The following is a 22640-nucleotide window of genomic DNA, read 5'->3' on the forward strand; positions in this document are numbered from 1 at the left end:
ACCATGGCAGAAGCTCTGGGCACAGGGCTCTAGGTGGGAAGACTTCAACTTTGGCATCTAAGAGGTCAGAAGCCTCTTCCATTGGTGGGGAAAGAAGGGATGAGATGTTCTAGGAAGTGAAGCATTGCTTCTCAGCAGGGGGGAAAGGAGCCTATACGTGTACTTCAACTAGGGGCAGGTGTGAGTCACCTGGGCAGACGAAAAGACTCATACCCACTAGAGGAACCAGAAAGGCAACAGGAAATGCAAAGTGAGGTTATTATCTCCCTTTCCCTAAACTCATGAGAACTGGAAGGGGGAGGTCTCCTCCCAAGGTGCTAGCTAGTGTCTGGATCCTCATCATAGCCTGTTACCCAAAGGGTTAAAAGAAACACTGATGAATTTGAAGTCCAAAGAACTGAGTTCAAAATTTGGCGAGGTCACTTAACTTCTCTCTCACTTAAAAAGTGAGTGAAGTTAAACTAGAATCTAGTTATTAGATAATAAATCACTCCAAACATTCTCTCTGGATGTCCCCCAAGCCCAAAATGCTTTCCTTCCTCCACCCCAAATGCTGACCTCCCTGGCTTCCTTGAAGTCCCAAGTAAAATCTACAAGAAGCCTTCCCCAACCCCTCCTAATTCTAGTTCCCCCTCTATTCAGGATTTTTTACAATTATCCTTTACACAGCTGGTTTTGTATGTATGTGAATGCATGTGGTCTTCCCTTGAGGCTAGGGACTCTGTTTTGCCTCTTTTTTATATGCCCAGAGCCAGTATCTGGCACACAGTAGGCATTTAATAAATGTTTACTCGATTGAATTAATGACTAAATTGCAGTTCTGGTTTGGTGATCCCATGAAAATGATCCTGCCTGTTTGCCCTATTAGGTGGCAAGATGACAACTGGATGGAGCTGCTGTGCCCTTCCCCCCATCCTTCACTGCCTAGCCAAGTTTTTCTAAGGACAGATAGGAGTTGCAGGGATCTAGCCAAGAGTCCTAGGCAGCCTGATGTAGTGGGCAGAGTGCTGGTCTCCAAGTCTGGAAGAATTGAACAAGAGCACCCACACCAGCTGTGTGACCTTGAGCAAGTCACAACTCAATTTCATCATTTGTAAAATGAGGATAATGATAAAGTTGTGAAGGATCAAAAGTGATTTGGCAAATTTAAAGTGCTATATAACTGCTAGTTTTTATTATTATTTTGATGGTGGTCATTATTATTGTTGTCGTTATTATTATATTCAGTCTCCTTCCTGAGCTCTGGTCAAGAATGAACCAAATAAATTAGAGCAGAAATTTTTAACCATTTTGGGAACCTGGCAAAGAAAAGGACATTTGGTAGTTTGGGGAAGTCTGTCCCTGGGCCCCTTTTCAGAATTTTTTTTTTAAATTCACAAAATAAGATCTAGGATTGCAAATGATAGTGAAGCAAAATTTAATAAAAATTAAGATGCAATCTCTTACTCATCTAAGTTTATGGAACCCCTGGATCCAATCACAGATCTGGGGTCCTCGGGATAAGCTCTTTAATTAGGAGTTAGGAAATCGGGTCCCAGGACCTAGCCCCCCAGGTGTCCCCGGGAGGGGGAAGAGTCCCAACAAGAGCCTCCAGGGAGGCGGTCAGGCCTCAGGGTCTTGGCTGTGCCCCTTGGGCTCGGGCAGCCCCATGAAAGCCCCAAGCGGGAGGTCACTTCCTCTTCCTGAGCAGGTGATGACTCAGACGGGGGGTGGGGAGGTCAAAGGACAAGTGGCACGGCAGGAAACTCCGGGGGGCCTGGCCCGCTGCTGGGGGACCCAGGAACCTGGGTCTGGGGACTTCCAGGGCCTGGGGGCCTTCCCCTTCTCCCACTTCCCGGCATCACTCCCTTCTTACACCCAAAGGAGGTCATGCAAATGAGGACTGTTTCCATGGGAAGGCCCAGGGCTCTGGACCGCCAGGGGCAAGGCCAAGCGGCTCCAGTGGTCCCAGCTGGCCCTGAAAATCCCTCCCGGGGCGGGGTGCTCTCGGCCAGGAGGCTGAGGGAGAGGTGGTCAGGGGAAGTTCCCCTGCTGCCCCAGCCGTCAATACCCATCAAGGCCCAGAGTCCTCAGGATGGCCTTGAAGCACCTTCCCCTCCCCACCCCCCACCCGCAGTCCTGCCTTCTGGTCCTACTTAGTACAGCGAGAAACTTGGGGGTCCAGGACACCCTCTGGGCCACGGGGGATCCCCACCCGAGACGGCTTCCTCCCTCTCCCCAGGACCCCCAGAAGCCGCTGTCCACATCCCTGGTAGCTCTCTCCCATGAGGCTTGGTAAGGGAAAGGGTGGGGGTGGGGAGGGGGCCAGGGACGGGACAAGGAAACAAGACAAGGCAGGAAACCCAGGGGGAGCTGGGTACAGCGGGCACTTGGGGCCAGGCACAAACAACCAACACAGGAAACCACAGCCCACCCCCGCCCACCCCACCCGCCCAAAGACTCTGGGACCGGGGAGCTGGAGGAGCCTGGTAACCCAACCTGAGACAGGGGGCCTAGGGTGGGGGAGGGGCCGGCTGGACTAAGGGAGACCATGGGAGCCAGAAGCCCCTTCCTCTTCCTCCCCAAGGAGGTCGGATCAAGTTGACAGTGTGCCTAGGATCTAGCCTCCCTAGCACCTTCAGGGAGTGGAGGGGCAGGATGGGGGAGAGGGCAGGGAGGGAGGGGGACTTCCTCCAGCCTAAGGGTGGGGAAAGGGGCTAGCAGAAGCGGCACTGTCCCTTTAAATCCACCGAAATCCTGAGCTAGGCCCAGCCCAGCTCTGGTTACACAGGAAGGAAGGGAGCTCAAGATCCAGTAGGGCAGGCAGTGGTAGCTGGAATGAATGCCCCAACCACCCAAATATATCTGGCCCCCACCTGAATGGCCCATTGGCACTTCCTGCCCTTGGCACCTTTGCCAAGATAGTGGTGGGATGGGGAGCGGGGAACTGCCCCCAGCCCTTCCCAGCAGAAGGCAATGGGGAAGAAGACGACCCAGCCGCCCAGCCCTGCCAGTCCCAGGACACATGAGGAAGGCCAACTCGCATTCTCTGATGTGAATGCAGCACCCGTGGAGGGCCAGGCAGTGCCATCGACTCAGGTCCCCACGACACTCAGTTGAGGGAAAAGTAGAGTCAGTTCCCCTTGGCCCTCCTTCCTGGTTCTTAGCCACTAAAGGGTTAAGTTTGTCCTGGTTTTGGGATGGGGGGGATGGCCAAGGAGCCTCCTTCAAGCTGCTAGCCTGCTTGGAACAATGGAGCCATTGTGGGAAGAGAGGAGTTTGGGCAGACCACTGGCAGGCCGGAATCTCAACCGACACCCGCTCTTTCCCCAGGTACTGCCTGAGAGGGTAAGCCCCTAGCAGGGGAGCATGTCCTGCCAGCACCGGTGGTCTACCTCTCCTACCATATTCCAGATCCAAGGCATCTAAGGTCCCACAGGGGACTTTGGCATCCAGACTGCTACGACCCTTTGTCATATCAAGTGGGAGACATATGACCTGGGATGGAGAGAACAGAAAAGCGGGGAGACTTGGGTCTCTTCTATACAGAAGACAAACTCCAGCAATGTCACATTCTTGAAAACTTAAGGCAGAGGAAGCTGTTAGGGATTCAGGGTCCACTGACCCTCATGTCCATCTCCCCCCCCCCCCCCAACTCTGCCTATTTCAGCAACCTCACACTCCCTGTCCTTCCTAAGTTCTCAGGAGGGGAAATCCTATGAAGGAATATATGAGCCAGGAGACCATCTTTAGGTTTTCTTTTTTCCTACCACATGCCATCCATCCATCTTTCTTGGCCTGCTCCTCAAAACCGAGTCCTAGCCCCTTCTGTAAATCTTTCTGCATATGCACTGCAGTTATCAGTGCTTCTGGACCTTCAAGAATTCCCCCATATTCTCCAGACCTGATGATGGACATCCCTCATTCTTCCCCTTAGCATACTTGGGTAAGAGGCTGAGATTTTTTTAAAAGGATTTTACTAGCCCCAAATAGAAGATCAAAAACTCACAAAGCACAAAACTGTCAAACTCTAGAATGTAGGAATCCTAAAGAGATAGTGAAAAGAATGCAAGGATGTGGGGTCAGAGAACCTAACTTCAAATCCTGGCTCATGTATTGTCACCTGTATAACCCTGGACAAATCACTTATATTTTCTGGGTTTACGGTTCCTCATTTAGATAATGTGGAGGTTGGACTAGATAGCTATTAAGGTGCCTCCAGGTCTAGGGCAAAGATCCCATGCTTTTAACCCAGTCATCAGTAGCAGGTACTTTTTCTGGGCTAGCTTCCCTTCCCCATCTACCCAATATCTAGACTAACCCTGGCTGAAGTTCCAGTGATAGGATTCAGGATGCCTGGGGCTCAAACCCTATGGGGTCTGACATTCGTTCTTGTCCATTATTGAAGAGGATTAAAACATGTTAGAGACAAGTTTCAGTGTGTCCGACAGTGGCTGATCAGACCAATACAAGCTTTTCCTGTGTTCTACCACAGGTTGGGCACAAGTAGTCCATGGCAATATTTGGGGGGGTTTCTCTAAACTTACATGTCACATTTCCTTTGAGCTGCTTCCATTCTGCCTTAGAGCCATCAGCACCCTCTGATGAGGGTGATCCTGTGCCAGTGTCTCGCAGGCTGCTCCATCAAGGGGTCTCACATACATTAGGGTCCCGACATACTCAGGCTTCTATCAAAGTACTAAAATATATAGAAGCTCCCCTGTTCTAATAACCAGGCAGTAATAAGACACCTGTAAAATGTTTATAAAGGAATGGCTTATAAAATGATGACGATGATATAGCACTTAATGTGTCTTTTTTTTTTTTTTTTTTTAGGTTTTTACAAGGCAAACGGGGTTAAGTGGCTTGCCCAAGGCCACACGGCTAGGTAATTATTAAGTGTCTGAGATCAGATTTGAACTCAGGTACTCCTGACTCCAGGGCTGGTGCTCTATCTACTGCGCCACCTAGCCGCCCCCACTTAATATTTCTTAATAGGTCTTTTTTGATAATGAAGAACTAGAACCAATGAGAACCACCAGCACTTACTGTATCCCCAAAACTATGCTAAGTACTTTACAATTACTATTTCATTGATCCTCACAGCCACCCTGGGATATAGGAGGTTACCATCCCCATTTTAGAGATGTGGAAACTTAGGCAAACAGAGGTTAGGTGACCTGCCCAGGGTCACACAGCTAAGTATCTGAGGCTGGATTTGAACTGATTCCAGGCCCAACACTCTATACATTCAGCTGGATATCCACTGCCTATGAATATAAATATAAGAACAAGAACAGGGACTTACACACACATACACATGCACACACATAACAATAAAAATGCTAGGTCTTTTGCAATAACAGTCCTCCCACTTACGTAGCATTTTAAAGTTAAAGTAAATGACTGTCTCACAATAACCCTGTGAGATACTGCAGGTAAGCCTCCCAGCTCATAGTGGAGAACCTAAGCTCAGAGAGGTTCTGCAAATTGCCCAAGGTCACCTAGCTATCCGGCAGCATTGGAACACAGGTCTCTTGACTCCAGGATCGGTTTACTGATTCCACTGAATCTCCCTCAGTTATAGAGGATAAGGGGAAGTCTGACACATCCTTTCTCAAAAGTTCTCATCCTCCACGAAGTGTTGTCTGCTTAGATTTCTTTGATGATTACCACGGCCAATTACTACTGCCCTGCTTCTAATCCATTGGCTGCCATTTAAGTGGTTTTCATTCACCTCCTAGGTCAGATCCTCTCACATCTTCAGTACTGCTTCTTACAGTCCTGGGTGGCAAGTTCTGGCTCTTTGCTTCCTCTGCTCCTTTGAGTAAGGTGGCCAGAGATGACAGAAGTGCCACTTGGGTTCAGAAGGGAAGGGCTCCATCCCTCTACCTTCCCCAGGTCTCACTCAATCTTGAAGAAAAGATGTGACCTGGAGAGTTTTGGTGGGAAAGGCAGAAGGAGAGAGTTGGGAGAAGGTATCTAAGGGAAGAGACCCGACCTCCCCTAACCAGGGAACCCTGTACATTTCAGGGTGGTTCCAGGCAGCCCCCCAAGGGTTAATGAGGTCCTATAAATAAACTGCTCCAGGGTTGATGATGATATGAACCCTCCAGCCATCTGTTCCCATTTTCTCCTGCTAACACTGGAACATCTGAAACCAGCCCCAGTGCCCCAGCCAGCTCCCAAAAATAGCCCAAGCCTGCCTGGTGAGAGAGCCTTGGGAGACAGGCACAGATGGGCATGACCAGCTCAGCAGGGAGCAGTGGTCAGTAGGAGGCAAGCCAAGCCCCTGGCCTGAGGCCAGATCTCTGTGTCCACTATCACTATCACTCCCTAGTGCCATAGAGTTAGGGGAGGCATGTGATAGATAAAGAGCTTGCCCTATCTGTGTCCAAGGCTAGCTGGTGGAGTCAGGGGTCTCTATGACACTCGTACAGCATTTGGCCAGAGAGGGTAAGGGCAGGGCCTAGTCTTGGACAGCAGACCCAGGTGTCGTGGCATCCCAGGCATTTCCGCCACATCCTAATCAGCTTAATCCTTAAATAGGGACACCAAGTCCTAGGGATGGGGGATGGGCTCAGAGTGCCAAGTCCAGACCACCTGTCTCAGTCCAGTTCACCTCACCTTGACTGACCCACTCTCCAGGGCCTTAGCCCCAAAGAGCACAGCCCTAGAGGAATCCTGAAACCCACAGAGAACAGAATCATAGGATTTAAAACTGCAAGAGGCCATAGACAAATTGTAGTTCAACACTTTCATTTTATAGATTGAGTCAAGGTGGAGGAATAACTTGACCAAGGCTATACAAGAGGTATACACAGGTCTTGAACCCAAGTCTTTTGACTCCAATTCAGATTCTTTCCATGTACTTAACAATTTACAAAGCATTTTACATTTACTAAGGGAGCATTATTTTATTTGATCCTTATAAGGTTGGTAGAGCAGGTTTCATTATTATTATTATTATTATTATCCCCATTTTACAGAAGAGAAAAACAGACTTGGATTAATCAAGCAATCAGTAAACATTTATTAAGCACCTACTATATGACAGACACAATGTGAAACACCAGACTAAGTAATCTGTTAGTCCTGGGTTTGGGACTGAGGTTTGAGCACAACTATTTTGTAAACTTTAGGGGAAGCCTCATCCCCATCCAGCCCTTGCCAGGAACCCTCTCTTCACTCTCTTTGTACTTCCACTTCAATTTGGAATTCTGGGAGCTATACTTGGTTCAATCCATTTTCTTCCCACCCCGGAGTCCCAACTCACTTGAACCAATGCTTTTCTCCATTGCCCTAAGCTTCACCTCTGGGCAAAATGTGGTAGACATTCTCTTGAATTTCCTTGCCAATGGCTGGTCCCCAGTCATAATCATCTTAGGTCTCCCCAAGGAAATCAGGAGAACTGGGAGGTATCCCCAAATTTTTACATAGATAAGCTGGGGGGGTTGTTGATCAATACCCTGGGTTGGATGAGGTGCCAGTTCCTGCAAAGGGACAATGTAATGACATTTCTTAACTCATAGCATCTTACCTCACCCTCTACCCCCTTTCCAGTAACAGAATCATTGGTTTAGAAGGGACTTTACCAATCATCTATCCAACCTACTCACTTTGGAAATGACAAAACTTTACTCAGAAAAGTGAGTAGACTTGCCCAAGGTCACAGAGTTAGAGCCATATCTAATAAAAAAAAAATCCAATTTCAACAACTGTTTAAGATTTATAAAGCCCTTTCCTCTGTTACAGCCTCTAAAGAAGCATCTAATTTATAAATGAGGAAACTGAGGGTCAGAGAAATAAGATAAAATTTGTCTCTGATCAAACAACTACTAAATACCATTGCTTATATTCAGGTTGAGACTTCCTAATTTTAGGCTCAATGCTTTTTGAACTTCCAAAGGTTGCCAGTCTCAGATTTAGGTCTTCAGACCATGCATCTTAGAACACTCTTGGGGGGGAAGTGGAGAAGGCAGAAAGACAGGATCTATCAACAGGTAGGAAATGAGGGGCCATGTACTTTAGATTTTCTGGGATAGTTCTGAATCTGAGGAATGGAAAGAGATTTTTTATGGAGGCTTTGCAAAAAAGAAACTCTATTGTCAAATCATACATCCACATATTTTTTTGTTCAAAAGAACTATGGCTAAAGAAAGTCATTATAGAAGAGTCCAGCTCTGTAGAGAGAGTTCAAACTCAAGAAACAGGACTTGAATTCAAATCCCAGTTCTTACTCTAGTCACCTCATCCTCACTATAATTTAGTTTCCTGAAAGGTCAAAAGCTGGAGGGAATTTGAGGAGGAGGGTTTGAACCACAGGAGCCCTCCTGGCTCTGAGGAACTAGGAACCTCAGTACAGTATTTCAAAAACATTATCTAAAATCACTCTAAAGAGTCTACAATACAGAAGGAAGGGATGCTAGGGGACAAGAGCTCAGGCCTTTGGGGATTCTGACTACTCCCAGGACTTGACAACAAAAATGCGACCAACCAAAGTTGTGGGAAAACTGAGGCATGCATGAAGGAACAAAAATGTGTGTGTGTGTGTGTGTGTGTGTGTGTGTGTTGTGGGATGGGAATGGAAGGTAAAAGTATCCAGAAACTTGAGTTTCCTAGAAGTCTAGAGTCATGTCTTCCCTTCCCCCATACCCACCCATTAATGCTTTCCCTGCCAAAGTGAATGGGAGAGACACAAATCCACGATGTCAGATCAGCATACATATCAGATAAATAAATAAATGTCAGATCGGACATAATAATAGGATGAGAGAGAAGAAAGGTAAAGCAATGGATTGGGACTCATTGGAGCAAATGAGACCAGGAAAGAAATCCAATCAAGCCAGGTTGTCCCCTTCTTCCTTCATCCCACCCCCCCCAGCGTCCCCAACACAGGTCCAGGGAAGTCAGTGCTAGGAGGGTAAAGTCCCCCTGGTCCTCTTCTCCTCTAGCTCTATTGCCCCCCCCCCCCATGCCCTTACACCTCAGCCTCAGGTGTGGGGGTAAGAGCAGGGAAGAAGGAGCAAAGGGGTTACTCAGGCCACACCAGATAGTCCTTCACTAGAGAAGGAGACCAATGCGGTGAGGGAGGAGCAGGGTGTTCCTCCCCCTTTCTCCTGCCCCACCTACTGGGGGGGTGGGAGTGTGTCAAGGGTCAGGCAAGGGCTGGCTAAGAGAGGGATTCCAGACCCTACCCTGCCCCTTCCCAGTCTGCCCGTCCTCTGTATTGCCCAATACCAACGGTTCATCCTTCCTTCCAGCCCACCTGTCCCAGCTCACTTACCTGGGCTCCCACTCAGCCCAGGTCCTTGCTCCCTCAAGCCCGCTGCCCCCTCTCTTCCAGGGAGTCATCTTCTGACCAGTCAGGAAGAGGGGAGTCAGCACCTAACTCTGGGGACTGCTCGGGGGAGGAATTCCCCCCTGCTCCTCCCCTCCCTCCAGCTTTTCCTAGTCAGACCAGGAGCCCACAAGAGTGTTTGTTGTGAATTCAGGGAGCTGTTGCTAAGTAAGGAAGAAGGGGAGAGGGAGGGAGAGGGAAAGTAGAGGGGGGTGGGGCAGGGGCAGAAACCACGTTTTCATGGCTGGTTGCCATCCGGGCTTTGATTCAGTCAGCTTGGGTTGGGGCCAGGAGAACGAGGAGCGGAGGGAGGATTGAAAAGGAATTGGGGTAACTGGGGAGTGACACCTTTGCCCCTACAGGCCAGAGGATTGCAGCGCCCTCCCACCACCCATCTTGAGTATAGAAAAAGGGAAAAACCATCTGAGAGAAGAGGAGGGGCGGCTTCTTTAACCCTGGCCCCTCTCCCCCGTGACCCCTTCCAGCTGTCTCCTGGCCCTCAGGCGAAGCTGCTCAGAGCCAAAGCCCGGGGCCTTCCAGTGGCAGCCCCAAGTGGAGGGGGAGCGAGGAAAGGAGCAGAGTGGGACACCCAAGGAGAGCGGCTCAGAAAGACAGACCCAGCCAAGGCCCACAGACAGAGCCTCCTTCACTCTCCAGCTCTGGAATCTGGGGCTGGGGCTGGGGCTGAAGGGCGTGGATCCTGGGGTGGGGCAGAGCACCCAGCCGCACCCAGACGTGCCCCCCCACCCCGTGGTCTCTCCCTCCCAGAGAAGGGAAATCTAAACCTTGGGATCTGGGGTTTCCTGCTGCGCCACGCCACCCTGCCCCCCAGCCCCCCGCCCCTGCCCCAGGCACTGGAGGGCTCCTGGGGGCCCTGCCAGTCTCAGCCGGCTCTCCCCTTCTGCATCCCCCCAACTCCCCCACCCCACCCCCACACACCCCACAGCTCCAGGAAGTCTCTGAGCTGCACAGAACCCCTTCCCCCCACCCCCAGGGCCTCCATGGACTGGCTGGGGGCCAGGCCTGAGCAGGCCTCCCCCCACCCCCATCCTGGAAGCCCGGGAAGGAGGCAAGGAAAATAAGCCTTAGAGGCGTCTATGGACACTGGGATGGGAGAGGCTTCCCAGGGCCGACCTGGGCCAAGGAGATTGGACAGATGGACGCAGAGACACCGTGGTCTCTGGGAAAGACCCCCCAGAGTCTCACCAGGAGAGCTATATCCCCTGGTGTGCCCAAGGAGAGAAGGCAGAGGGCAGGGGCTGGGCACCCCTGGAGAGGCCTGAGGAAGGGTCCCACTGCTTCCTTAAGGAGTCCAGGCCCCGATGCTCCTCCAAGCCCCTGGCAGAGCCAGAACGCTGCCCTAGCAGGGCTTCGGTGGCCGTGGGCAGGGAAAACATGGCGCGGGATGAGGACTGAGACGGGAGGGAGCCGGGTGAAGCCCAGAGCGGGTCGCTGGGTAGGCTGTCCTCCCTCCGCCCCTCTGGCGGCTGGGCTCAGTTTGTACTGGGGGTCAAAGGGGAGTTCTTTTCCGAAGCATTCTGGGAGAGACGCCAACTAGAGCAAGCTGCTAACTAACCACCCCTCCCGGCACCAATCCTGGGGGTGGGGGTGGGAAGAGAACCAGGGTCCCAGCCAACCAGACTTAACCCTTTCAAGGGCACACGTTTCCCTATGGACTCTAGACATGGGGTGGGGATGGGGACAGGGAAGAGGAGCAAGCCCCAAGACTCTTGGAGGGCCTATTATTCCAGGCCAAGTAGGCTTGGCAAAAAGGGATTCTATATAAAGTTGGCGCCACTTGTCAGAACGCCAACCCCAATATACCACCATGGTGACTTTTCTGGGAGCAGCTATGGGAGGGTTAGGAGGGTGACAGATAGGAGTGTCTTCTTACTGGAGGCTGAAAGATGGAGAACCTCCTTTTGAGGTTGCCCTGTTTCCCTGCTCCTGAGCCTTTCTTCTTCTCCTAAGTCACAGGAGATGGAACGTTCTGGGCTCCCAGGATGGTGGGAATGGTTCCCCTCAACTCCAAAACCCCTTCAGTGCTGCCTTTCCCTCCCAGCTGTCCTTTGAGAATGAATGAGGCCAGAGGATATATCCTGAGAGACCAGAGGAAAACGAAGGGCAGCGAGGACCAAGAATCTAGGACCTGGGGGAGGGGCTATCAGAAAACTCCCACCCACTCTCAATCCTCCCCATTTTTCTCAGCATTCTCCAACATAACTTTGTAACTGTAACAAGATGGAAGGAGATTAAACTTGAAGATGGACTTGCCTCTCCCTAGCGCTGGGAGACACTAGAATTTCCGGAAGTCTTTCCCAGGGGCCTTGCCCCCTTCCCCAGCCCCTCAGACATACTCACTAACGGGAGGGGGGAGTCTGTGAACTTGGATGAGGAAAAAAATGATAGCCGACTGGAATCTAGCATCTCCTTCAATTATTTAAAAACACAATTCCGAGGTGGTTGTAAGTGACACCAGACCTCCTGACCCATCCCCGACACCAAAAAAAGGCACACTCCCCTCAATAGCTCAGGAGACCTTCTTGCTCCCTGTGACTCTAGCCAAGTCCCTTATCCTCCTCTGGCCCTGATTTTGTCTCTGGTATATGGACGGATCTGAGCCTATTACACAATTCCCCATTTTAAAGCTATCCAGAATTTAGTAAAAGTATCTAATTTAGAACCAGCAGGCCACCTGAGTTGCCCCCTGCCTTTTCCCCATCCTTCTCCCTCAAGGGATGTAGGGGGGGGGGAACCTGGAGCTGTTGGGGGGGTGCTTTGTAGGTTGATAGAAAAATCAAAGGGCCCCACGAGAGGTGGATAGAGACCAGAACTCTGGGGCTAAAGAAGTCATAAGAAAGAAGGCACCCCCCAAGGAACTGGCTCTATTATCACCCAGAATCCTGGGCTTGGGAACAGTTCATCCCCAAACTTCACCCCCCCACACCACGGGTCACAGCATGAACAGACACCTCATTCCTACCCTGGGAACCTTGCCTTCCAAAGACCAGAGGAACTGCATGTCCTAGAGAGTTCTAGGGAGACATGTGACAAAATATCCACCATCCCCTCCCCCCACCGACCCACACAGAGTCCACAGACACCGGCTCCCCTGCCCAGCGTGCACGCACACACACACACAAACACACCTCAAAAAAGACATGCATACTAGAGACATGAACTCACAGACACCTCCAGCATCACAACCAGAGACACATAACCAAGAATTACAGTTCCCTTCCCCCTTTCCCATATACGTTCACAACTAAAGGCAGCCTAGTTACACAAACATACCAAAGATATACTCATATTGACATGTACATTCAAAAGTTGTATACAAGCAGCCACATGCTACACACAGACACACACACACACACACCCTTGCAATCCACAGTAGTGAAGTCAGATTGGAGCACAATACTCCTGCAGCCCCACTGGGGGTGGGGTGGGAGATGGGGGGTGGGGTAGGGGGAGGAGAAGTGCTCACAGATTTCAAAACAATCCTGGTTTCGAAATCTTGGATTCGAGGCTATTCCTAGCCAGCTAGGGAAAGGGGCTGGGGAGGAAAGGATTGAAGGCAAGGGGGGGCAGAGGGAAGAGCAGCTTGGAAGGAGAATGGATTGAGGGGGGTGGCATCAGGAGAGGGGGTGCCAGCCCCCTGGAGAGCTAAGGTTAAAGGCTGAGCTTGGGGTAGGTGGGCCAGTAGGCAGGGGGCCAGGCAGGAGAGGAAAAATCAAAAGGAGGCCTGGAGACAGGGAAAGTGAGAGTGGGGGGGAGGCTGGGCCCCTAACAGCCACAAGTGGGAGTAGAGCAAAGGAACTGAAGGGAATGAAACTTGCAGCCCCTCTGCTAGTCCCTCTGGCTTGACCCGCTGTTGCTGCCAAGTATTTCAGGGGCCCTCTTATTTTGTGGCATCTACTCGGTCCCCATCCTGCCATCTCTCTGCCACCACCCCCTCTGGTGGCCTTCCCTGAATGACCCCAGATTACACATGAAGCCAGAACTCCAAGGGGAAGCTCCTGGCCTACTCCCTCCCACACTGGGGAGAAGCTTCACAGCATCTGAAGGAAGAATGTATGGAGGACCCCAGGACCCAGGCCTCCCTCCCCAGGGGCAGATGACTATCTTGGGCAGCTCCCCTCCCACAGTCAGGGCCTCCTGGCTCTCCTCACCCCCTCCCCAGCTCCAGTCTTCCCAACTTCCCCCCCTCCCTCCAACCTCCAAGGAAAGGCAGCCTGAGGAAGGGAGGGGAGGTCAGTCAGGCCAGGCTGGGGGCGGGGCTATGGGCCTCGGCAAAGGAAATTCCAGGCTGTGCGTCCAGGCCGGGCCTGGCACCCGAGGCTCCAGGGCGGCCAGTCGGACAGCTCAGCACTTCGGGAACCCTCCTCTCTGTCACCTTTCCCCTTATGTCTTCCCTTGGTCTCCAGACTTCTTAAGTGGTCTGACTCCAAGGAGGCAAAGCGAGGGACAGCAGAGAGTGCCAAGCAAGAGGAATGGGTTCCACCAAGGGAGTATCCAGCCCCACTGGATCAAAGGCAGACCTACATCTCTCAGCCCCAGCTCCCAGCCCCCAGCCCCCAGCCCTCAGCCCCCAGCCCCCAGCCCCCAGCCCCAGGCTCTGAAGTGACTTTTCTCATATCCCAGAAGCAGCCCTCTGACCTAGCCATGAGCAGCCAGCCATCAGCGGTGGTGGGCAGGGGGTGAGGGCTGTGTGTGTGTGGGGGGGAGACAGGTGCCAGGCCCAGAGAAGGCCAGTGTTCAACAGGTTGGGCCAGTCTCAGAAACAGCTCAGCCCCACCCCGAGGAGAGCGGAGCCTGGCGGAGGCTCCCCTGCCTGAGGCGCCTGCCACACAGCCCCACTCCCATGGCTTCCCGCTTTCCCACGGTGCCATCCCCCACTTCCATACCCCACCCCACAGGGTCAACAGCCGGGCCAAGGTCCTGGGCTTGTGGCAGAGCGAGGAGGAGAGAAGTGACTTCTGAGTCACCTTTGGTGCCCAGCCTCCTGTTACCTCGAGCATGCACACAGCAGCCAGTGCCAGCAGAGGTGCTTGGGTTGACAGTAGTAGATATGCCCCCCACCCCATATGCCCACAGACAGATACACCATGCCCATCCCATGCTGCCCCAGGAGGAGTAGGGCCTGGAGGCTGGGCCCAGAGAAGGCAAAGGAAGCATTTGGCATGTCCCTGGCTCTAAGACCCCTCTCGCTACCCTGGCACCTTTTCCAGAGTCCCCTCCAGGCCTCTCTCTGCACATATTCTGAACTTCCCCACTATGCTTTGATGCAACCAGGCCCTCTAATGTCTCTGACTGCTGGGCTTCCCTTCTGCTTAGCTCAGGGCCAACTGGGAAGTAAGAGGCCAGGGCTTCTTCAGTTCCTGACCCCCCCCCATCTCATATGAGCCCGGGACCTCTGGATTATGCAGGTTCCCCCAAACCCTGGCCTTGCCCCTTTTTCCTCCTCCCTCCCTCCCTTCCTCCCACAGGCTCCATGCAGCTCCAACCCAGCCACTCCGCCTGCTGGCAGGCAGCCCCCCTTTACGTGGCGTCTCCTTTAATCTAAAGCAGGTGCCAGGCGTCCTGGCCTTTGCTCCTGCCATCACCACCACCCTCCAGGCCCAGACCCAGGGGCATAATGCCCAGCTCTGACATAGACTCTAAAGCTGCAGGAGATAGGGAACCCCCATCCCCATCTCAACCCCTCCGAACTCCAGCCCAGCTCTCCTTGGCTCTGGAGTTCCTCATGGGTGTGGGGGCCCAGGAGCCAATGGGAACTGGAGAAGCCACAGAGGGAACCTGGCCCGACCCCACTCCTTCACCAAGATCATAAACCCTGGAGGTCCAGGCCCTCTGCCCTCCTCGACCCCCTCAGACGCTCATTCCCAGTTGGCATCACCAGACAGCAGCTGCGGCACCGTCTCAGAGCCCCAAGTCCAGGAGCCACTTCGGGGCCTCAGCATCCCCATCCCCCCAGGACTTCCCCAGGACTCCCTCTGCTCTCCCCTCCCCCACGCCAAGCCGAGAGCAAGCTTTGACTCCAGCCCGGCGGGGCGGGATGGCCGGGGCAGGGGGGCTCCATCCCGGGACCCCTTCCCCTCCCTCCCTCCCTGCCCGGCCCCATGGCACAGCCCTCACTTGTCCCACCACCTTCCCCGGGGCCAGAGGCAAGGAGCCTGCAGCACCGGCCCCGGGCCGGGCCCGGGGGGCGCGGGGAGGGGCTCCGGCCGGCCACCCGGGGCTCTGCCCGCCATCAGCCGCGCGGATGGAGTGGATGGGCTTGTTTGGGGCGGTCCCGGAGGAGGGCCACCTCGGGGCGCCAGCCCGTGCCCCCGGTCCCCCATCTCAGGGCCGGCCCCCGCAGACCCGGCGCGGGGGACACGCACAAGTACCTTCGGGGCTCCCGGGCGGGACGGCGAGCCAAGGGGGGCAGCCCCCCCCCAGGCCCCGGCGGCCCGGGGCGGCCCCGGCCCTGGGCTAGCGCGCCCCGCGCCGGCCCGGGCCCGGGGGCCGGGGTCCCCGGGGGCCTGCGGGGCGCATCCCGCCGACGGCCGCGCTCTCCCGCCAGGCGGGGCGGGAGATGGGGGGCCGCCTCCCCTCCCGGGGCGCGGGGCGGCCCCGCCACGATTCCCGAGGAGACTCCCCGGTCCGTCGGGGAAAGGGTCCGGGGCGCGGGGAAGCGCGTGCGGGCTGGGGGGGTGGGGCGGGGTGGGAAGACTACAACTCCCAGAAGCCCCCAGGGCAGGGCCGGCGGCCCCCGGGCTGGCCCCAGGCCGGCCTTGTTCTCGGCGTGCCGGGGGCGGCCCCCTCCCCCGCCGGGCCCCGGGCGGCCCCGCGTGGGCCGGCCCCCCCGACCCCGCTGCCCCGGCCCCCCCCCCCCCCCGGCCCGCGACCCGCCCGGCTGCGCCCTTACCTGGCTCCTGGGGTGGCGGGAAGCCCTCAGGCCAGGCCGAGGCCGGGCTCCATGGTGGTCTCGGGGCGCCGGGCTGCTCCGCTTTTCGGATTCGGGGCGCGGCGGGGGAGCGGGGGGGGGCGGCCCTCTCCGACCCCGGCGCCTCGCGGCTCAGCGGCGGCCGGGCCCCGAGGGGCGGCTGCGGGGGGCGCGGCGAGCCTGGCTCCCGGCCCGGCAGCGCCGGGGCATGGCCGTGGGCACGGGGCGGCGGGCGGGGGCTCGGCGCGGCCTCGGGGCGCTCTCCCGGGCCCGCGGGCGGGCGGCGCCGCTCAGGCGGCCAGAGCCCCGCTCACGGCTCGGCGGCGGCGGGCCGGCGGGGGCAGCCTGGCGTCCGGGCGTCCGGCGGCGGTCCAGCGGGCCCGGGGCTCGGGCATGTCCGGCCGCCTCCTCCGCTCTCCCCGCCCCCTCCCCGTCCTCCTCCCCCGCCTCCGCCGCCGCCTCCTCCCCCCGGCCGCCTGGGCCGCGGGCGCCTGCTCCGCCGGTGCCTGCTCCGCCGGTGCCCGTGCGCTGCGCTGCGCTCCTGTCCCCAGCCCGAATACGCATCGGGGCTCTGGCCGCCTGCTTCTGCCTTCATACCAGAGCCCGGAGAGGCCCCTGTCAAAATAAGAGCTCCACCATGGCGCTGCCTCCGCGCCGGCCGGCTCCCCCGAGCCTCCCAGCGGCCTGACTCGGTAAGGCGCCCGAGCCGGCTGGCAGCTGGCGGGGAGGACGCGGCGAGGGGCGGGGGTCGGCTCCCTCCCCTCCCCCGCGCGGCCGGCGGAGCGTGGGAGGGGGCGGAGCCCCGGGCCCCCGGCCCGCCGCGGAGCGGAGCCGGGGCAGCGGCCCCCCGGGCGGCCCGGGCTCGCCCCCCGCGGGCGTGCCGCCCGCTAGCCTTATTTTGAACACACTCTCCAGCCCGAGCTAACCTGTATCCATGCTCACTATCTCGGGCACATCTTGCTCGTTCCTGACTCTGCTTGTCCCTGGCCTCCCTCCCGCCTCCTCCAAGGCCCCGTTCAAGGTCTCCCCCCCAAGAAGCCTCCCACACGCGAGCAGTTCTCCCTCACCGCCCTCTTTTTAAGCCCTAACCGCTCCAAATCAGGACCACTCCACTGGTTTTACACTACCAGTTCAGAGCATCTCTTCAAGGGTCCTAGCCCTCTTTCCTTATTAAAAGATAAGTTCCTGGAGAGCAACGAGGATGGCTCGCCTCCTCCAGTGCCACAGGAGAGGGCACAGACAAGCCAGTTCAATACAGATGGTAGTTTGCCCCCGCCCGGGAGACGGAAATGGTGACTGAAGAGTTGGGATCTCTGATACAAAATGCTGAAGTCTAGGCAAGTTTTCTGGGTTGCAGCCTCGGGGAAGTTCACCGTCCCCAATCCCATACGTATCATACGTTCCACAAAACACAGATGGGGCTAGTGTAGATAAAAGGGGCCTTTATTCATTCATAGACACTTAGATGAGCTTGTTCTGTATATGATCCAGGTAGTAAGTGCTAAAGGAGTCCCTGCCACGGTCTCTGAAACCATGGCATGCTCCTCAGGGTGGGGCTCAGACTCATCCCCCCCAAGCACTGTGCGTTCCAGGTTGGGACGTAGAACAAATCTCATGGAGCAAGTAAAGAGTGTAGAGGTGGACTGAGAGAAAAGAGAAGATTGAGTGCAAAAGAAAAAGGGAGAGAGAGAGAGAGATGAAGAAGAGAGAAAAAAGATGAATTGGAGAAAGGAGGAAAGAGGAAAAAAGAAGAGTTAATGAGGAAGAGAGAAATGGAAAGATGGGGGGGGGGGATGTCTGTGAGCGCCGGAATGGAGTAACCCCCTCTACTGGCTAGCATGGGTTGTGTTTTCATGTATGCTAGTGTGTTCAAACGTGTCATTGTGTATCTGTGTCACTGTGTATCTGTGTCAATGTTTAATGCTATGTTTCTGCTTATCTTGGTGCATGTGTGACATCACAGTCTAACGTCCTTTCCTTTCCTGTGGTTGTAGAACACACGACATAAGGTCACACACACACACACACACACACACACACATTTTCTGATGGTTTTTGGTTAGAATAGTGGTTCCTTTGAACCTTTGCATCCCTTTTCCCCCAGACTTGCACACCTATATTCCCTTCTAGGGGTCCCCCCTCTGGACCCTATGCACACAGATGGAAGGAGTGGGAAGGTCGAACCCAGATGACCTATTTCACAGGAGGGACTTTAATCCCTTAAAATCACAGAGCCAGGGACTCAGAAAAGGGTTAAATCTAAACCCTGAGATAACTCCTATTATTGGCTCAGGGTGCTGTCAGTCAGAGAGAAAGGGGGGCCAGTTTGCCAGTTTCTTAGCGTGGCAGCTAGTTTGCCCACCAACCCTCAGGCTCCCCCCCCCCCCAACATCTCCTTTCCCTGCTCCCTTCATTATCATGACACCCCTTCCTCGAAAGAACTTCATTGTGGAGACATCTTCCTGGGCTCTAGAGGAGCAGAGGACCCAGGTGTCCTAGCTTTGCCACTAGCTCCTGCTGCCCAGCTTCCTGATAGATGGTGATTATTATATAATAGACCAACAGGACAGAACTGAGCCAACACTCATTACCCTCTGCCCCAGCTTGGTGCCTGCCCCAGGGCCAGTTTCTACTCTTCATTCCCACCCTCCCCCCCCTTCAAATCCCTTTATCCCCAGGGAATTGAAGTCCTTTACCCACCTCCTTATCCTAAGGGGATGCCACTAAAGGCTGTGCCCACACACACATACACACACACACACACACACACACACACACCAGGGTGCCAGGCTGGAAAGAGAGGTTAGGCACCATGCCAGATATTGAACTAGGAGCTGTCTACTGAATCAAGGTTTACTAACCCCTCTCCAGAATTCTTCTGCCAGCCTAGCTGACCCCCTCCAATTAGAGCAGGAATGGTAGGGGGGGAAGCGCTAGAAGAGAGGGATGGGAATGAAGTGGGGGGAGGTGTTGGGGGCAGGAAGTAGGAGGTGGGGGGGCTACTGAGTAGGGGGGAAGGGACTCTTATCCTGACAGGGCTTCTGCCTTCCCCAACTGGAGGGTTTGGAAAAACTGAACAGGCAGCCAGGGCTGGGCTGGAAATCCTGCAGCCCACCCTCCTGGGGACACAAAGCCAGGGGGAGCCTGAGCTGCTGGGAGGGAAAGAGAGAAGACCTTAAGGGAGGGCAGGGCCCCTGTCAGGACTGGGAGGAAGGGGCAGTCAGCCCCTTAGGGAAGGGGGCCCTGAAGCTGTCTCCCAGCAATCTAGGAGGCTCTGGCTTCCCCTTCCCTCTCCACCCCCAACCTCCCCCCCCCCCATCAGCATCAGTCTTACAAAACGCAGGCAGACTTAACTCATTCCATACTAGTCTAGTGGATTGCCAAGCAGTTCTGGTGGAGACTAGAGGCATCCCAACTCTCAGCCCACCTCCCTCCACTCTTTAACACCTTGCTGCCTGGAACTCTAATGCCATGGGGTGGTATCCTGGCTTGAATTCTTGAGAAATGCTCCCTAACACAGGGCATCTGTGGAGAGGAAGGAGGCAGTGGCCACCACTCATGTCTTCTAGTCCTGCCTTCTCCCCACCACTCCTCAATATCCATCATCCCTCCCCTTCTCTGAGCACCTCCCCTTACAATATCCCACTAGTTGTTGCAAAGATTGCTCTCAGAAGCAGGAAGCCTGGGTTTTGTTGCTTGTTATTTAGCATCCTCCCTCCTGACTACTGGGCCCTAGCCTCCCCTTGCTCCCCATACATACTCAAGCCTATGAAGGGCTCTGGTTCCCTTCTCCTTTCCTGAGGAGGCATGGTCAGCAAATACCCCTACCCTATTGCTGCCTACCCTCTTGACCAGACCACTAAGAACACTTTCTCTCCCCACCTTTAAATCCTTCCTTCCCTCTTTGCCTTTCCTTCTCTCCTTCCTGATCCCACCAAACCTGGGAACCTCTCAGCCCAGCCCGGACATAAAGGGGTTACCTGGGCTGCTTCAGGATGTACCTAGGAGCCAGGTGAGGCCTCCGCCCATCTTGGCCACCAGGTGTGTTCTTTGGGGAGGGGTGGGGAGGGGCCGGGGGAGGTGGTGCTCATTTGCCCCCCCTCGTGACTGGATCTGAACCTGCAGTTGAGAATGGCTGTTCTGGGGGTAGGCTGATACTGAGGAAGCTGCTCCAATGCAGGGGAAGGAAGAAATCCTGAGCCTTCTAGTGGAGAGGAAAATATGGCTCTGGGGATTCAGTGGCAGAAACTTATCTTTCTTGCTTAAGAGATCTTCCTCTGAGTAAAATAGCCTGCTGCAGTGACCTGGGGGCAGGGGGCAGGGAATGACACTGGATTTGAAGCAAGAAAAAAAATTCTAGGTCCAAGTGCAGGCTTTCCATCCCCTAGAAATGACTCTGGGCAAGGCATTTAACTTTTCTGAGGATCACTTTTCTCATCTGTAAAATGGAGATAAACAGTACGTTAAACTGGAGAGACAATCGGTGTCAGAGTCAGGAAGACCTGAGTTCAAGTTCTGCCTCTGCTGTAGACTGACTGTGATCCTGAACCAGCCAGCCTGAAACTCTGAGGAACCTGACTTGGAAGAGGGAGCTCCCCAGCTAGAACTCTGTACACTGATGAAACCACAGGCCCAGTCTCCCCCTCCCCACATACAAAAGAGGATCATAATTACTAATAGTTACTTTTTATCAGAGTATTTAAATATTGATTATAATATTTGATTTCCCCACCACTCAGGGTTGTGGTGGGGATCAAAGGATATGGGTCTTTTGTCTCTTAATTGTTTTGTGTCACAGATCCTTTTGGTCTGGTGAAATCTGATGATGCCTAGGACCATTTCTCAGAATGTTTTTAAATGTATAAAATATATGAAGGGTTCTGGTTTCCTTCTCCATTCCTGAGGTGGCATGATCAGCAAATACCCCTACCCAATTGCTGCCTACCCTCTTCAACAATTTGACCAGACCATTAAGAGCACTTTCTCTCCCCACCTCTAAAATCTTCCCTCCTTCTTTTCCTTGCCTTCTCTGCCACCCTCAACTCTTTCCTGATCCCACCAAATCTGGGGATCTCTCGGCCCAGCCCGGACATAAAGGGGTTACCTGGGCTGCTTCAGGATATAATTCAGAATTCCAAAGGAAACCAATTATATTGAAATAATTTTATATACATATATACATATATATAGATAGATATAGATATAGATATATATAATCTATTAGGTTTTGTGGGGTTTTTTGCAAGGCAAATGGGGTTAAGTGGCTTGCCCAAGGCCACACAGCTAGGTAATTATTAAATGTCTGAGGCCAGATTTGAACTCAGGCAATCCTGACTCCAGGACCAGTGCTCTCTATCCGCTGCACCACCTAGCCACATATATATATGTATATTATATATATATATATATATATATATATATACATATATATATATGTATATATATATATATTTTTTTTTTAAAGTTCCCATACCCCAGGTTAAGAACCCCTGCCTTAAAGATACTAATAGATAGAAATGAATTGAGTCCATAACTGACTCAAGGGAAGAAAATCTCACATTCTCTCTCTTCTGCCTCTCCACTCCCACCTCCAAGCACAGTTCCTAAATCCTCAGACCTGCTCCCAGTAGAGCCTGCTATGGATAACTGTCCAGGCTCCGTTGGAAGACACAAATGAAGTAGAATATATCAGCCTTGCCTCAGTGGAACTTTTACAGAATATCACATAAAGCATAAAACAAATGCCATTCCTTGTGGTTACTTCTGGGTACCACATATTATAGAGGACAATGAGAAACTGGAAAATAACCAAGATGGTAAAAAGCCTTGTGTAAACAATATGGGAGGATCTATTAAAGGAAGTAGGACTGTTTAATTTGGAGAAGAAGAGATTTAAGGATAACAGTCTTCAAGGATCAGAAGGCAGTCTCCTGTATAAGATTTACTTTTATTCTACTTGGCCCCAGAGAATACAACCAGGAGTAGCTGTTTCAGATGATCATATTTAGACTCAATTAAGGATACAGGCAGCTAAATGTCACCATGGATAGAATGCCAGATCTAGAATCAGAAAGTTGTTATTTGGTCATTTTTCAGTTGTGTCCTACTATTCATGACTCCATTTTGGGGTTTCAGGAAGTCAGGAAAAACTTGAGTTCAAATCCAGCCTCAGACACTTATTAGATGGGTGACCCTCAGGAGACCGCTTAACCCTGTTTACTTCCTTTTCCTCATCTGTAAAATGAGCTAGAGAAGAAAATGGCAAACCACATCAGTATCTTTTCTATGAAGAGTCAATCACGAGTAAAATGACAGAACAATAATGACAAAAATAAAAAGGATATTGGACTCAATTCATGATAGAGTGAGAATAAGGTCTGGGGGAAGGGG

General features: G+C 53.6%; 1 protein-coding gene across 5 annotated transcripts in view; it reads right to left on the reverse strand.

Moving 5' to 3' along the window:
• BCL9L (BCL9 like) overlaps positions 1 to 16419 on the reverse strand; it is a 30152-nt gene extending 13733 nt beyond the window's left edge. For 2 of the 5 annotated variants that reach the window (XM_074215215.1, XM_074215213.1), the window contains exon 1: positions 9266 to 10137. In XM_074215215.1, the coding sequence (XP_074071316.1) occupies positions 9266 to 9333 (68 nt within the window). In that variant the 5' untranslated portion in view covers positions 9334 to 10137. Of the gene's footprint in view, positions 1 to 4526; positions 4731 to 5716; positions 8830 to 9265; positions 10138 to 16232 lie in introns of those variants that run through there. The other 3 variants (XM_074215214.1, XM_074215216.1, XM_074215217.1) reach the window with 3 other exon arrangements.
• Between the last annotated feature and the right edge of the window lie 6221 nt (positions 16420 to 22640).

The sequence above is a fragment of the Macrotis lagotis genome, chromosome 1 (genome assembly GCF_037893015.1).
Source record: "Macrotis lagotis isolate mMagLag1 chromosome 1, bilby.v1.9.chrom.fasta, whole genome shotgun sequence".
NCBI classification, from domain to species: domain Eukaryota; kingdom Metazoa; phylum Chordata; class Mammalia; order Peramelemorphia; family Peramelidae; genus Macrotis; species Macrotis lagotis.